Source organism: Neophocaena asiaeorientalis, unplaced genomic scaffold (genome assembly GCF_003031525.2).
Source record: "Neophocaena asiaeorientalis asiaeorientalis breed wild unplaced genomic scaffold, Neophocaena_asiaeorientalis_V1.1 scaffold927, whole genome shotgun sequence".
Taxonomy (NCBI): Eukaryota; Metazoa; Chordata; class Mammalia; order Artiodactyla; family Phocoenidae; genus Neophocaena; species Neophocaena asiaeorientalis.
The window spans coordinates 369,737-382,646 of NW_020174785.1; the positions used below are offsets into that span (position 1 = coordinate 369,737).

The window sequence follows — 12,910 nt, forward strand, 5'->3', positions numbered from 1 at the left end:
GTCCCCTGCATCGGCAGGCGGACTCTCAACCACTGCGCCACCAGGGAAGCCCTATACCATAACTTTTTAAACAGGTTTCTTAATGATGGTTTCCAAATGTTTGCTATTTCAAAAGAATGCTGCAATAAATAGTCTTGTACATGTCCCCCAAAAAAGAAATAGGTTTGTGGACTTGAGGTTGGGGGACTATTTCCTAACACTGGGACCAGTGGCCATACAGCTAGTGACTGCTTCCTTTTGACTGAGTCCAGAAATGTGAGCAAGTAAAGGTTTCAGGGAGGTCTGACATTCTTTTAAGCTGTTTATCTGACCAAGTACAGCAGTCATTACAGGTGCTTCCTCTGGGCCCAGCCCTATGCCAAACACCACAGAGGATGCAGTGATATATAAGCCACAGTGCTACCCATAAGAAACTGGGGCTGTCCTTGGGGTAATAAAACATCCACACCAGTAACAAATTGTAGTAACAAATGTTCACCCTTCAAACTGTGTGGTAGAGACCCTCAGGCATAATATACAGAAGTCACTTAATTATAAATCTAATTCCTCAAATACTTATTGAGAATCCACTATGTTTGAGGTGCTAAATAAGACAGATACAATTCCTACAATTGACTGGGGAGACAGGAAACCAAATGTCCAATAACAATACTGTGTGTGATACTGTCATACACTATTACTGGAGGTTCCAATTTATACAGCTGGTGGGAGGACAAATAGATACGGCCTCTTTGGAGAACTGTTTCGTAGTTTCTAATAAAAAATTAAACAACTCTATGACCCAGCAATTCCACTCCTAGGTATACGCCTTAGAAAAATGCAAACATACGTCCACAAAAAGACTTGTACACAAATGTTCATAGCCGCTTGGTATCCATAACAGCCCAAAACATGGAAACAACCCAAATACTCATCAGCAGTGAGAGCAAACAAATTGTGGGAGGCTCATACAGAGTAATACTACATGACAGTGAAAAAAGAATGAACTATGGGCACACAGAACAACATGGGTAAATGTAAAATATATACTGAGTCAAATAAACCAGACATTAAAGATTATATACAGTATGATTTCATTTATATGAGCAGGCAAAAATAATTGATGATTGTAGAACTCAGGATAGAGGTTATCTCTGAGAGAAGGGTATATACTGGGAAGGTGCAAGAGGGAAATTTCTGGGGTGCTGGAAATGGTATATATCTTGATCTAGATGTTGGTTACAAAGGAATATACACATATAAAAGTTCATCCAGCTGCACACTTAAAATAGAGCCTTTTATCCACTTTATGTATGCTGTCTCTCAACTGAAAAGTAGAAGGGAAAAACTTTTTGGAGGGTACTTTAGCAGTATCCACCCAAACTTAAATGTACATGTAATTATCCCCAGAAATCCAATTTCTAGCATTTTATCCTAGCATAGAAATATAAAGATGTATGGGCAAAGTTCTTTACAGCAACCCTGGAACAGTGAAAACTGAAAATAAACTAAAGCCCAGCAATATCATAATGGTTAAATAAATGTGGGCTATATATAATATGAGATAATATGCAGCTAATAAAAAGAATAAGTTACATCAGTATGATTAATAATGTAAAGATGTCCACAATATAGTTTGTGCTAAAAAGCAAATTGCAAAATAGTACATATAGTATGATAAAATATGTGTAAAAATAAAACCGTGTGTGTATGCATATCCATATATACGTAGCCCACAGAAAGTTTGTAAGGATACACACCCTCTTGTTAACGGTGGTTTACCTCTGGGGAGAACGATTGGTGGGGACTTCCACTTTTTATTTTATATACTTATGGATTGTTTTAATTTTTATAAAATTAAAGCCTATATACTTTTTGTAACTTAAAATGTTAGTAATAAAAAAATAAAATTTTAGTAATGATCAAATACGTGTAGTGCTCTGAGTTTCCCTGTCTTGGCTGATATCATTCACTCACTGAGATAGTAACAGTAGAAGTAATCAAAGGGGGATTGTTGAGAAAGATGATGAATTCAGTCTTGGACATCTGGTTTTGAGATGCCTGCAGGACATTCAGGTGTAGATGTTTAGAAAGGAGTTGGATAGGTAGGCCTGGATCAGAGGGGAGCAGTTAGGGGTGGAGATAGAGATTTGGGGGGTATGGATGGCGATCAAAGCCACTGTAGGAATCAATGTGATTATTGAGGGATAGTATATAGCGGAATAATGGAAGCAAGGAGGCCCAGACATGAGGAACACGAAGGGGCCGACAGACGCGGATCAGCCTGCAAAAACCACCTTGAAGGAATGGCTAGAGAGGTAGGAAGGAAACCAAAAGTATGAGGTGTCATGCAAGCCAAGAAGGGAGAGATTCACAACAGACAAAGTAGTGACGATATGCTGTGGAGAGTGGAAATATGAAAAGGGGAGAAATATCTCTTCAGGATTTAGTGACAAGGAAACTCTAGTGAGATCAGGAGGTTGAGTGTGTAGGGGGGCAAATGTAGCTCTTTCATGCTTAAGGAAACTTTTTTTTTTAATATGGAATTTTTTCATGGGAGTCAAACTATTGAAACAAATGCCACTACCCCCCCTCCTCACTAGCTGTTATTATTATTTCTTGTAAACATTTCACTAATTCTTAGAGAATGGTCTCATGGGAAGCTGCTCTGAAGTGCTTTTTCAGTTACTTGAGTCTGCGATCAGTGTGGTAAGTTGCTGGCAGGCATTCTGGTGAAAGACCCATCCATAGTTAGGAAGGATGAGGCCAGTGGGCGGATTCTAAACCTACACTGATTGCTCAAAAATATAGCTCTTTCAATAAATTTAGTTGCTACGTTGCAGGAGGTGGTGGTGGAGATGGGGGTCACTGGAAAGGATTGAGGTTGAGACAGATTTTTTTTTAATATAGTATTAAAATCAGAAAGACTTGAACACATTTACATGGTGATGGGAAGTATCAATAGCTAGTTGAAGTATAGAGATTGAAATACTGAGGGGGAGAGGGTACAATTTAGCCAACCGAGCAAGGAAGGAGGGGATGGGATCCATAGCCCAGATGGACAGACACCTCCTAGAGAGAAGGTGAGACAGCCCATTGTAACAGGAAGGAAGGAGGAAACGGTGGGAGTGGATGCAGGCAAATTTATAGATTTGGTAATAGGAATTTAAGGTAGTTCTCATCTGATAGCTTGTATTTTCTCTCTGAAGTAGGAGGTGATGTTACCTGCTGAGAGTGAGGGGAGAAGTGATAAGATGGAGAAGGTTTAAAATAGCTGCTATGGAGAACAGGAGGAAGCGCTGAGTGAGGAAACAGAAGAATTTGTAGGCCTCCTTCAAGCTCCACTTGAGGTCATAATCGGGGGGATGGTGTGAGTTCATCTCCTGGGAGTGAGGGTAGAGGTGGAGGGTCTACACAATGTCAAGATCTCTGATCAACTGGGTTACTTGATTCAAACAACTAGTTAATTCAGTGAAGGAAACCTGCTAACATAATTACTTGGCACTAGAAGAGCCCAAATCGTGATTACATCCGCAGTGGCAGCGTTTGCATTGAATTCCATCACCAGAGGCTCTATAGCATGTTGGAGAAAAGGAGACTTAACAGTAGACCTCATTACTCTAGTCACAGCTCAGAAGCAGCTGCCTTTACTATTCGCACCCTCACCGACAATACTTTTCTAATTGGAATGTTTCTTTGTTTTTTGTTTTTGTTTTTTTTTTGCGGTACGTGGGCCTCTCACTGTTGTGGCCTCTCCCGTTGCGGAGCACAGGCTCAACGGCCAGGGCTCACGGGCCTAGCCGCTCCGCGGCATGCGGGATCTTCCCGGACCGGGGCACGAACCCGTGTCCCCCGCATTGGCAGGCGGACTCTCAACCACCGCGCCACCAGGGAAGCCCTAAATTGGAATGTTTCTTATTGCAGCATTACTTATGGTGACAGGAAGTTGGAGCGGCAAAATGTGGTGGACAAACGTTTGGGGGTCGTCTTCAGCAATTAGAAGCAAGGGATTAGATGTAGATAGAACAACATGTATAGATTTTGAAAACAATACTGGGTAAAAAAAAATAGCAAGAAACAGGATAATATTTACTGTAATACCATTTACAGAAATTAAAGACATTCATTGAAAATGATAATACGCATTTTATAAGAATACATACAAACAAAAATATAGTAATTAACCAGAAGAGAATGGTGGCCAATGAGGGAGGAGAGTGTGAATGACATGCTGGGATGGCCGGGAATAAATAAATTCTGTGTTTGATTAACTCAACCTTCTGCACCTAAGGCACTAACTAAATACAGAGGTAAATAAATCCAAACACTTCCTAATCTCTTGAAGACTTTGTTTCAAGCAACACCTTTATCTCCAACCCAGAATAATGGACTCATACAGGATCAGAGCTGGGGGAGAGCGTGCAGGTCATCTAGGGCTGCCCCTCACCTCACCACTTATTTTTATTGAGGAAGAAACTGAGGCTCTGAGAAGGGAAATGACTTGGCCAAAGTCACACTCTCAGTTGCAAAACTTAGACTAGATTCAGATCTCCCAAGCCCTGTACTCCTTCCCCTGAACCCTGCATATCCACTCGAGAGAATTCTCACTTGTTTTGTTGTCGTTGGCCTCTTAAATGAATTCAACTTCATCCTATGGTTTCTGTTTATTTTTTTTAATCTAAAAATAAAAGCAGGAAAAAGGTGTACTGCCCTGCTTTGCTTACACAGGGGAAGAGCGGTTAAAACCAGTGAAACTTATCCCAAGTGCAAGCGTTCTCAACAATTTTTTTAAAAGTCTATGACACACTTTTTAAAAACTTTTATTGGGATATGAGCTAGATTGAAGGGCTTTTGAAAGTTTACTAAACAAGGCAGTAATAATAATAATAATGTAGTCCCTACTTCACTGCTACGTCTCACAGGGCCTGGGATAGCATGGCGACATTAATCCACGTGTTTATCAGCACACGTCAACCCTGTGTCATGGTTTGAGTAGAACAGTTCCCTGCACTGACCACCCTCACTTATATACCCTTGAGGCATGTGAACATGCAATCTTTCTGGACCTCTGGAGTGATTTTGTTCTGTGACATCCATTTGATGTTGTTTGATGTTGCCCTGTGCCTCTTCCCCCTTTGCAGGTTGAACTCCAGTCTCTTCTATATTGTGTGGTCTACTCAACACAATATTCTTTACGACGGTCATCATCGTGACATTTTGCATGTTTGGTCATAGTAAAAGTACATCACTTTCTTGACTCACCAGAGGGGTTCAGGGCACACCTGCTGAGCCCCACTGCCACAGGCTATAATGGAAGGCAGCAGAATGGAGTCATTATTAGTATCAGAGAGGCCAGGGTTTAAATGCTAGACCTGTCACTGTGTCACCAGCCCTTGGCAACATACTTAAGCTGTTTAATACAATCCAACAAAAATTCATGGACCTATTATAGGCAAGGTTCTGTTCTAGGGGCTCGGGGGTACGGTAGCAAATAAAACAGATGAAAATCCCTGCCCTCATGAGCTGACATTTTAATAAGGGGGAGATAGACAACAAACAATTAACATAATAAATAAGTTAGAAGGTAGAAAATGTCATGGACTAAATAAAAAGTTGAGAAGTGTGCTTGGGTATTGGGTTGCTGGGGAGAGGGTGCAGGTTGCAGTATTAAATAGGGTGGTCAGGGTAGGTCTTATTGAGAGGTGACATTTGGGCAAAGAGGAAAGGAAATTAGCCATATGGCTACCAGTGGTGGACAGAGGTATTTCTGGCAAGATCAAGGAACAGGGAGGTGGCAGTGGAGGGGTGAGGAACGCTTGAATTCTGGATATATTTTGAAGGTGGATCCATCATGATTTCATGACAGATTGGGTATGGTGATTGAGAAAAATAAGATATCAAGAATGACTCCAAGGTTTTTGGCCTGAACAACCAGAAGGATGGAAATCCTGCCTGTAACTGATGAAAGGTATAGTTACTGCCCACATCTGATGAAAGGCAGAGTTTGGAACAGGTTTTCCTTCTTTCTTACTTGTTTATTGTGGGGAAAGATCAGAAACAGTGTTATGGACACGTTGAGATGTCTATTAGAAATGGTAGTGGAGGATTTCCCTGGTGGCACAGTGGTTAAGAATCCTCCTGCCAATGCAGGGGACACGGGTTCGAGCCCTGGTCCGGGAAGATCCCACATGCTGCGGAGCAACTAAGCCCGTGTGCCACAACTACTGAGCCTGCGCTCTAGAGCCTGCGAGCCACAACTACTGAAGCTCACGCGCCTAGAGCCCATGCTTGGCAACAAAGAGAAGCCACCGCAATGAGAAGCCCGCGCACCGCAACAAAGAGTAGCCCCCACTCGCCGCAACTAGAGTAAAGCCCGTGCGCAGCAATGAAGACCCAATGCAGCCAAAAATAAATAAATAAATAAATAGAAAGAAATCCTAGTGGAGATGATGTTGAGTAGGAACACAAGCCTGAAGTTCAAGGGATAAGTCTGGGCTGGAGGTACAAATTTGGGAGTCGTGGGTATAGAGATGGCCATGAGACTAGGTGAGACCACCTGAGGAAGGCGTGCAACTAGAGAAGAGCTCCAAGGACTGATTCCTGAGGCCCCACAGCATCAAGAAGTCAGAGATGGGACACAACCAGCAAGGGAGACTAAGGAGTGATCTGTGAAGTTGGAGGAAAAGTAAGACAGCGAGGTGTCCTGAAAGCTAAGGAAGGAAGTGCATGGAGGAGGGAGTTATCCACTGTCTTCAGTGCTGCTGACGGGTCAAGGACATCAAACCACATCTCACAAGATGACCTCCAAAGAACACATCAGCTGAGTTTTCATCACATCTGTGTTCCCTAGAATGTAGTAATTATATGTAACTACCAGAGGCCTAGGAAAAAAGCTTCTTTCAAAACCACAATCCTCTCTCAAAATGGGACAAGCATCTCCATTAGTGAGCATATCTCTTAAGTGTGACAAGGCCGTAAAGTTGGCCTCCTTTTTTCCTGTATATACATTATTTTTTTCCTCTCTCAGCCCCTAATTGCCAAGTTAAATGTCACAGAAGTAAACTGACATCTGAGAATTTTCTCCTGTCCAAGCCAATACACCTTCTAAAATCTTTTTAAGATGGTGAACAAACGATATTACATAAGCTACAAGTTGTGAAGCCTGAGCAGACCTGAAGAGAATTTATCTGTGAAATAAAATAAAACTTAAAACGAAGTTAAGCTGACAAGTATTGAATATATAGTGGTATACACAATAGTTAGCGTGCCGTATGTTAATTAGGCGTAAGTGGTGAGCTATTAGCATGAGTGATTTGAATGAGTTATTCTGTTACACAGCCAAGCCTGATTGCATCTTTCCTCTTTGTTAATTTTCCAGGCACTAATATTTCTATTAATGATGAAGATGTTGATGTTCTCCAAAACATCACATTCTATCATGTTTGTTTACTTGTTAATTCCTTTCTGTTTCCAAGAAAAGGTGTTCTTCCTTTCTAAGAAACACACTTCCATCACCTCCTCAGGGATCTACCTCCATCAATTCCTTCTCCTCCATGACCCAAATCTGTCCTTTGCTCACAATGTCCAAACCTCTGGCATGCTAAAATTCCTTCCCCAGAATCTGTCTCCCCCACAAGCCAGCACCCTATTCTACTTTCTTCCAGCACCAAACCCCTCACAATCCCCAGTTTCTCATTTTTCAGTCCTTCTTCCTCCCCTGCACTACTGAAACTGCTTGCGCAAAGATCACCAAGGACCTACTAATTAACTTATCTGATGATTTCCTCTCAGCCCTTATCCTTTTCAACCTCTTGTAGCATTCCAAACTATTGACACCCCTCCATGCTAAAACTTTGTCCTGCCTCAGCTTCCTTGACACCATTCTGTCCTGGCTCTTATTGGCTTTTCCCCGAGTTCTCTCCTCAGTCCTCTCCTCTTCTTGCTTTGTGTATTCTCCCTGGGAGAGATAATTCACTCCTATGGCTTTTGTTAGCAATAATAGGCTTGTAAATTTCATGTCTGTATCTCTAGCCTAACCCTCTCTACTGAACTCCAGCCCTATATTTCCAACTCTTAATGGACATCTAAATGACTCCTAGACACCTCAAAGTCAACATGCTCACACCCCAACTCATTAACTTAATCCCACCTTCCCAAATGAGAAATCTGGGCGGCATTCTCAAGTCTCTCCAATGTCTGGCCACCCACATTCAATTTGTTCCCCAGTTCTGAAATGCCTCTGGAGTCCTTACTTCCCTCTTCTTCTCCAGGTACCAAGAACTTGATTCAGTGTCTCTGCATCTTTTATATGAAGTCTCTCCTCCCCCATCAACTCTACTGGCTTCAAGCACATGGAACTGCATAGCCTTCCCTGAAAGTGCGATAATGTCTTCCACTAAGGAGCAGAGCCTAACTTACTTATATTTCTCAAATGTATTTCTTATATTGTAGAAAATGCCATCTGTGTTCAACCTACAGTATATGCAGGCTCCAAGCCAATTATGCTGCGTTACTGAGTATTCAGTGTAAGGAAGCTCTGGGGCTGATGGGCTGCAATGTGCTTTGTTGTATTAACAGGGCCCTTTGGGTCCCTCGCTGGTCTGTGACCCCCTCCCTCTGCCCCGCTCTGGAAGTATTATGCAGATTAGAAAAGATCAACTAATGACCAGATATCATTCAGGGGACTCCTACCTTATTCTGTGCAGTGAAGATCTATAAAAGGAAAATGCCCATTTACTCATCCAAAGCAAAATGGAACCCCATGGTAAGCTGGAAACTGTAGGCCTAATTCCCGGTAGCGGCCTTTCCCCGGTGCCCTCCACTCAACCCATTTGGAGAGAATGGATCTGATTGCAGTTCTCTCAGCTCATTGTAAAGGAGTATTCACATTCAACAAAGGTGTATTTTAAGAATATCTCTGTCACATTGTTACATTTTTGTTTCAGACAAGAAACCCTAGCATAGTACAGTATTTCTTAGATCTTTCCTTCATTTCTCCAGCCATAGCCCAAATGCAGATCTTAACCACGTCATTCCTGAGCAATTATAAGGTCTCTCCACCTCCCATGTTAGTCTACGTGATTCCTCTTTCCAAAGCCATTCGCTTATTTATCCAGTCTGCCTATTGGTTCATCAGTTAACAAGCATTCACTAACAGTTGTGCACTGGCCACTGTGCTAGGCCCTGAAATAAGGGAAGGGGAGGAAGATATAAAGTAAATCAGGGGACTTCCCTGGTGGCACAGTGATTAAGAATCCACCTGCCAGTGCAGGAGACATGGGTTCGAGCCCAGGTCCGGGAAGATCCCACATGCCGTGGAGCAACTAAGCCCGTGCACCATAACTGCTGAGCCTGAGCTGTAGAGCCCATGAGCCACAACTACTGAAGCCCGCGCACCTAGAGCCCGTGCTCCGCAGCAGGAGAAGCCACCGCAATGAGAAGCCCATGCACCGCAACGAAGAGTAGCCCCCACTCGCCGCAACTAGAGAAAGCCCACGCGCAGCAAAGAAGACCCAACACAGCCAAAAACAATAAATAAATTTATTTAATAAAAAAGTAAATCAGACCCGCACAAAAGGTCCACAATTCAGCGCTGGAGATAGACATCTCTGCCTGGAGAGACTCCATTCTCCTCTCTGTGCGAACAATTCTTCGTGCTTCAACTCAGCACTCAAATATCACAGGCAGAGGGGTTTGCTGCTCCTTGGTGCTCCCCCAGCTCTTTGTTTACACCTTCACTGGGGTGCCTGTTGCAGTGGATTGAATATTCTCTCTTATCTCAAGACAGTGACCTCCTTGAGAACAGGGATTATGAGCTTTAGACGTGTAGAGCTTAATGCATCAGAGATGGCTCAAACATCGCCGAACGAAGTAACGCAAGAAGAGTTCAACTTCCTGCCACACTGAGTTCCAAGCAGAACGCCACCTGTTGAAGGGCGGGGGCTCTTCTTTATTCTGCGAGACCTCTTCTGCAGCCAGACAACCTGCTTGCCAGTCCATGAATAAACAATGATTCGCCTGTCTCCGGCACCCAGACATCCCATTCCTGGCCCACCTGTTTGTATCCCAGTGCTTCTCAACTTAAATGTGCACCCAAATCAGTTAGACATCTTATTACAATGCAGATGCTCAGTCAGGAGATCTGGAAGAGGTGCCTGAGATTCTACATGTCTAATAAGCTCCCAGGTGAAACCCGTGCTGCTGGCCCAAGGACCAGACTTGGAGTGGCGAAGACTCTAGCCAGCTTTCCCTATTCTTAGGCCTGCTAGTTATTTAAGTTAGGACTACCCCATACGGCTTTGTAGAAATGCCCAGCATCAAGGCACCCAGCGGAGGAGGATAATGATGGTTGAAAGCTAAACCGTGCTTACCAGGCTCTGCACCCTGGCACTGGCCACATCTGCTGGCAGGAAGGGGCACCTTCCCCCTGCCTTTTTTCTACTTCCCACAAAGGCTCTGTAAGCCCCGTGCACCTCCGGGACTGCATCCATCGGAAGGGAGCACCTTTTTTCTAATTCACACAAAGCTGCCCTATGGTCTAGCAGCCTCGGCCATGAGTGACACCCAGCCTACCCCGCTCCTGTATCTTTTGCTCCTTTCTGACTAATCACTCAGGTTGCTGGTTCTGTATACAATTTGGTTTTGTTCTGTCACTTTCATGGGTGCCCCTGCATTTGTTGAAATGTGAGAAACAACAGGATGTTGTACTGTACTGTACCCTTCATCATAGGACTTGGGCTCCGGACCCAGCTCCTTTTTTACTCACCTCATGACGTCAGGCAAGGCACATAAAGCCTGTGAGCCTTGGTTTCTCATGTATCAAGTGAGGATTGTTAAGACCTGCTGTACCGGCTTCTCTTGGTTATTGTGAGGATCAAAAGTGATAACCTGGGGGAAAGCCCTTTGTAAATTGTAAGGTTCTGTACAAATGTTAAGGATTATTACGAAGGGGTTAGGTGGCATATCTTTAAATCCCTTTGTAATTCTCCCCAGCCCGGAAGCACAGTGACCTGTGTGCGGCGGCTTCAGAGCATACTACTGGTCGACCAGCTGACTCCACAGGCGTGTGCTCTGCAGATTCTCTCTAAAAAGCCCAGCGACTTTGGCGAATGCATTGTGTGCCAAATTTAGAAGGAACTGTAACTCAAGTCCATCAGCTTGCAGAGTCAGCAGGAAGCTAACATCTTTCATGCAATCACAGTGGTTTCACAGGAATCAGTCTGTACAGAAACACCAAAGTAAAGACACCAAATTCCAAAAAGTTGCTTTTAAAGGTAATCTTTCATTTTTTTCAGATTTGGAAGGTTGACTCACCTGTTTATATGCTAAAAAGAACCCCCTTATTTTGATTTCTGAATACTTTCCCTCCTAGTAGTCAAACTTATTATAGAATAAAACATTTTGATAATTGCTTTTTAATATGATGGAAGGTTGGAACCTTTTCCAATGACAAGGAAATGAGAGAATATAATGGAATGATGTCTTGTAATTTTTATAACTTCCAAATAGCAATGAGAGAGTCGTTCATTTATTCACTGAAGTTTCCTTCCAGAATCACAGAATTACTCCTACACAGCAATTAGGAGGGAGAGATGAATGTTTAAGCCTTAGCTGTAACTTCTTCTGGGGAGGAGGGGACTAGGTTTAAGCTGTTGGCAATGGGAAAAGCTAATTAACAAATAGAAAATTTTAGTTATTATTTTCCTATGTTCTGAAAAGCTTTTCCAAATTGAGGAGTTAAATAAACCATAGCTGTAATCTTCAACAGTTTTCTTTTAGAAAGGAAGTCAAGGTAAATAAATCTAAATGTTTATATTTTAAGTGTTAATCTTTACTTTAAAAATATGGTTCTTTGGAGAAAGGTTTCTTACCTATCACTTGTCAAAGTCCATGGCTGGGCAGTTCAGCGGGTAGGAGCCCAGAGCTAACAATTCCACATGTTCAGAACCTTGTGGGCCTCTCAGCTTCCCCCCTTCTCAAGGTTACAGCCAAGCCTGCCAGTGTGGGTCACAACTCACCAAGGGCACTGGCCAAGAGAGTGGGGAGGGTTTCAAACAGAGCCATCCTCGCTCCTGGAGAGACAGCTCAGAGTTGATGACTTACTCTTGGGACTTCATGAATTATTTCCTTGATTGCCAGAGAGACCAGGACAATTTCAGCCTTCAGGTGCAGTAACTTTCTATCTTCAGCTCCTAGTCCATTCCTGTCCCTCCTTTCCTGATGGAGTTGCTGATTTTTCCTCCTTATCTTTCCTTTAGCTTACCTGGGAATATGTTCTCTCCCAGTCTCTCTATCTCTGCCTCTGTCTCTCTCTGTCTTTGTCTCTCTCTCTCTTACAGTAAGCCTCTTCAGATCTTCTTTAGAAGTCGTTGGCTGTTAGATTTAAGGACAGCTGACTCAACAGCATATCCCAGTGGGCAAAGCTTACCTTCATCTTCTACCTAGAATCTTTATTTTTTAAATTTTTTTGACACTTCTCTTCTTCATCTCTCCTTGACATTTGTTTTCTCACCTATGTACTTGACCAGTTAGTGCTGAGAAAAGAATAACAAAAAATTAATGAGAAAGGACATGTGTGTTAGTATCCCATGTATTCAAGCTCTTCCAAGAACATTACTGTTTTGCTGAAAGTTGTGTGCGTCTGTCAAGAGTGAAAGAGCAGAAAATGGGATTTTTGAAGATGGATTTTTATTTCTTACTGCTTTAAACCTAGAGACTAGTTGCTACAACAAAAATCACTTGCTGGCTCTCCTCTTCAGCAATGTCCTAATTTTATATTTGTCCTAATCTAAATATACATGACTTTCAAGCTATGTCAAGTCCTTTTGGGAAAACGATGGTGTGCAGATAAAATGTTTTCTTTGTTTTGTTTTGCCTTGCCTGCTGTTTTAGTGTTTTACAGGCTATGGTGTGTCTCCAGCATTCATTCATT

General features: G+C 42.8%; 1 protein-coding gene across 1 annotated transcript in view; it reads left to right on the plus strand.

Annotated features, from left to right (window-relative positions):
- The window catches only part of ADGRG4 (adhesion G protein-coupled receptor G4), a 68,473-nt gene extending 57,364 nt beyond the window's left edge, over window positions 1-11,109 (plus strand). Inside the window, 1 exon segment of the mRNA XM_024760090.1 lies at window positions 10,972-11,109. Within this exon segment, the coding sequence (XP_024615858.1) occupies window positions 10,972-11,109 (138 nt within the window).
- Window positions 11,110-12,910: the final 1,801 nt, after the last annotated feature.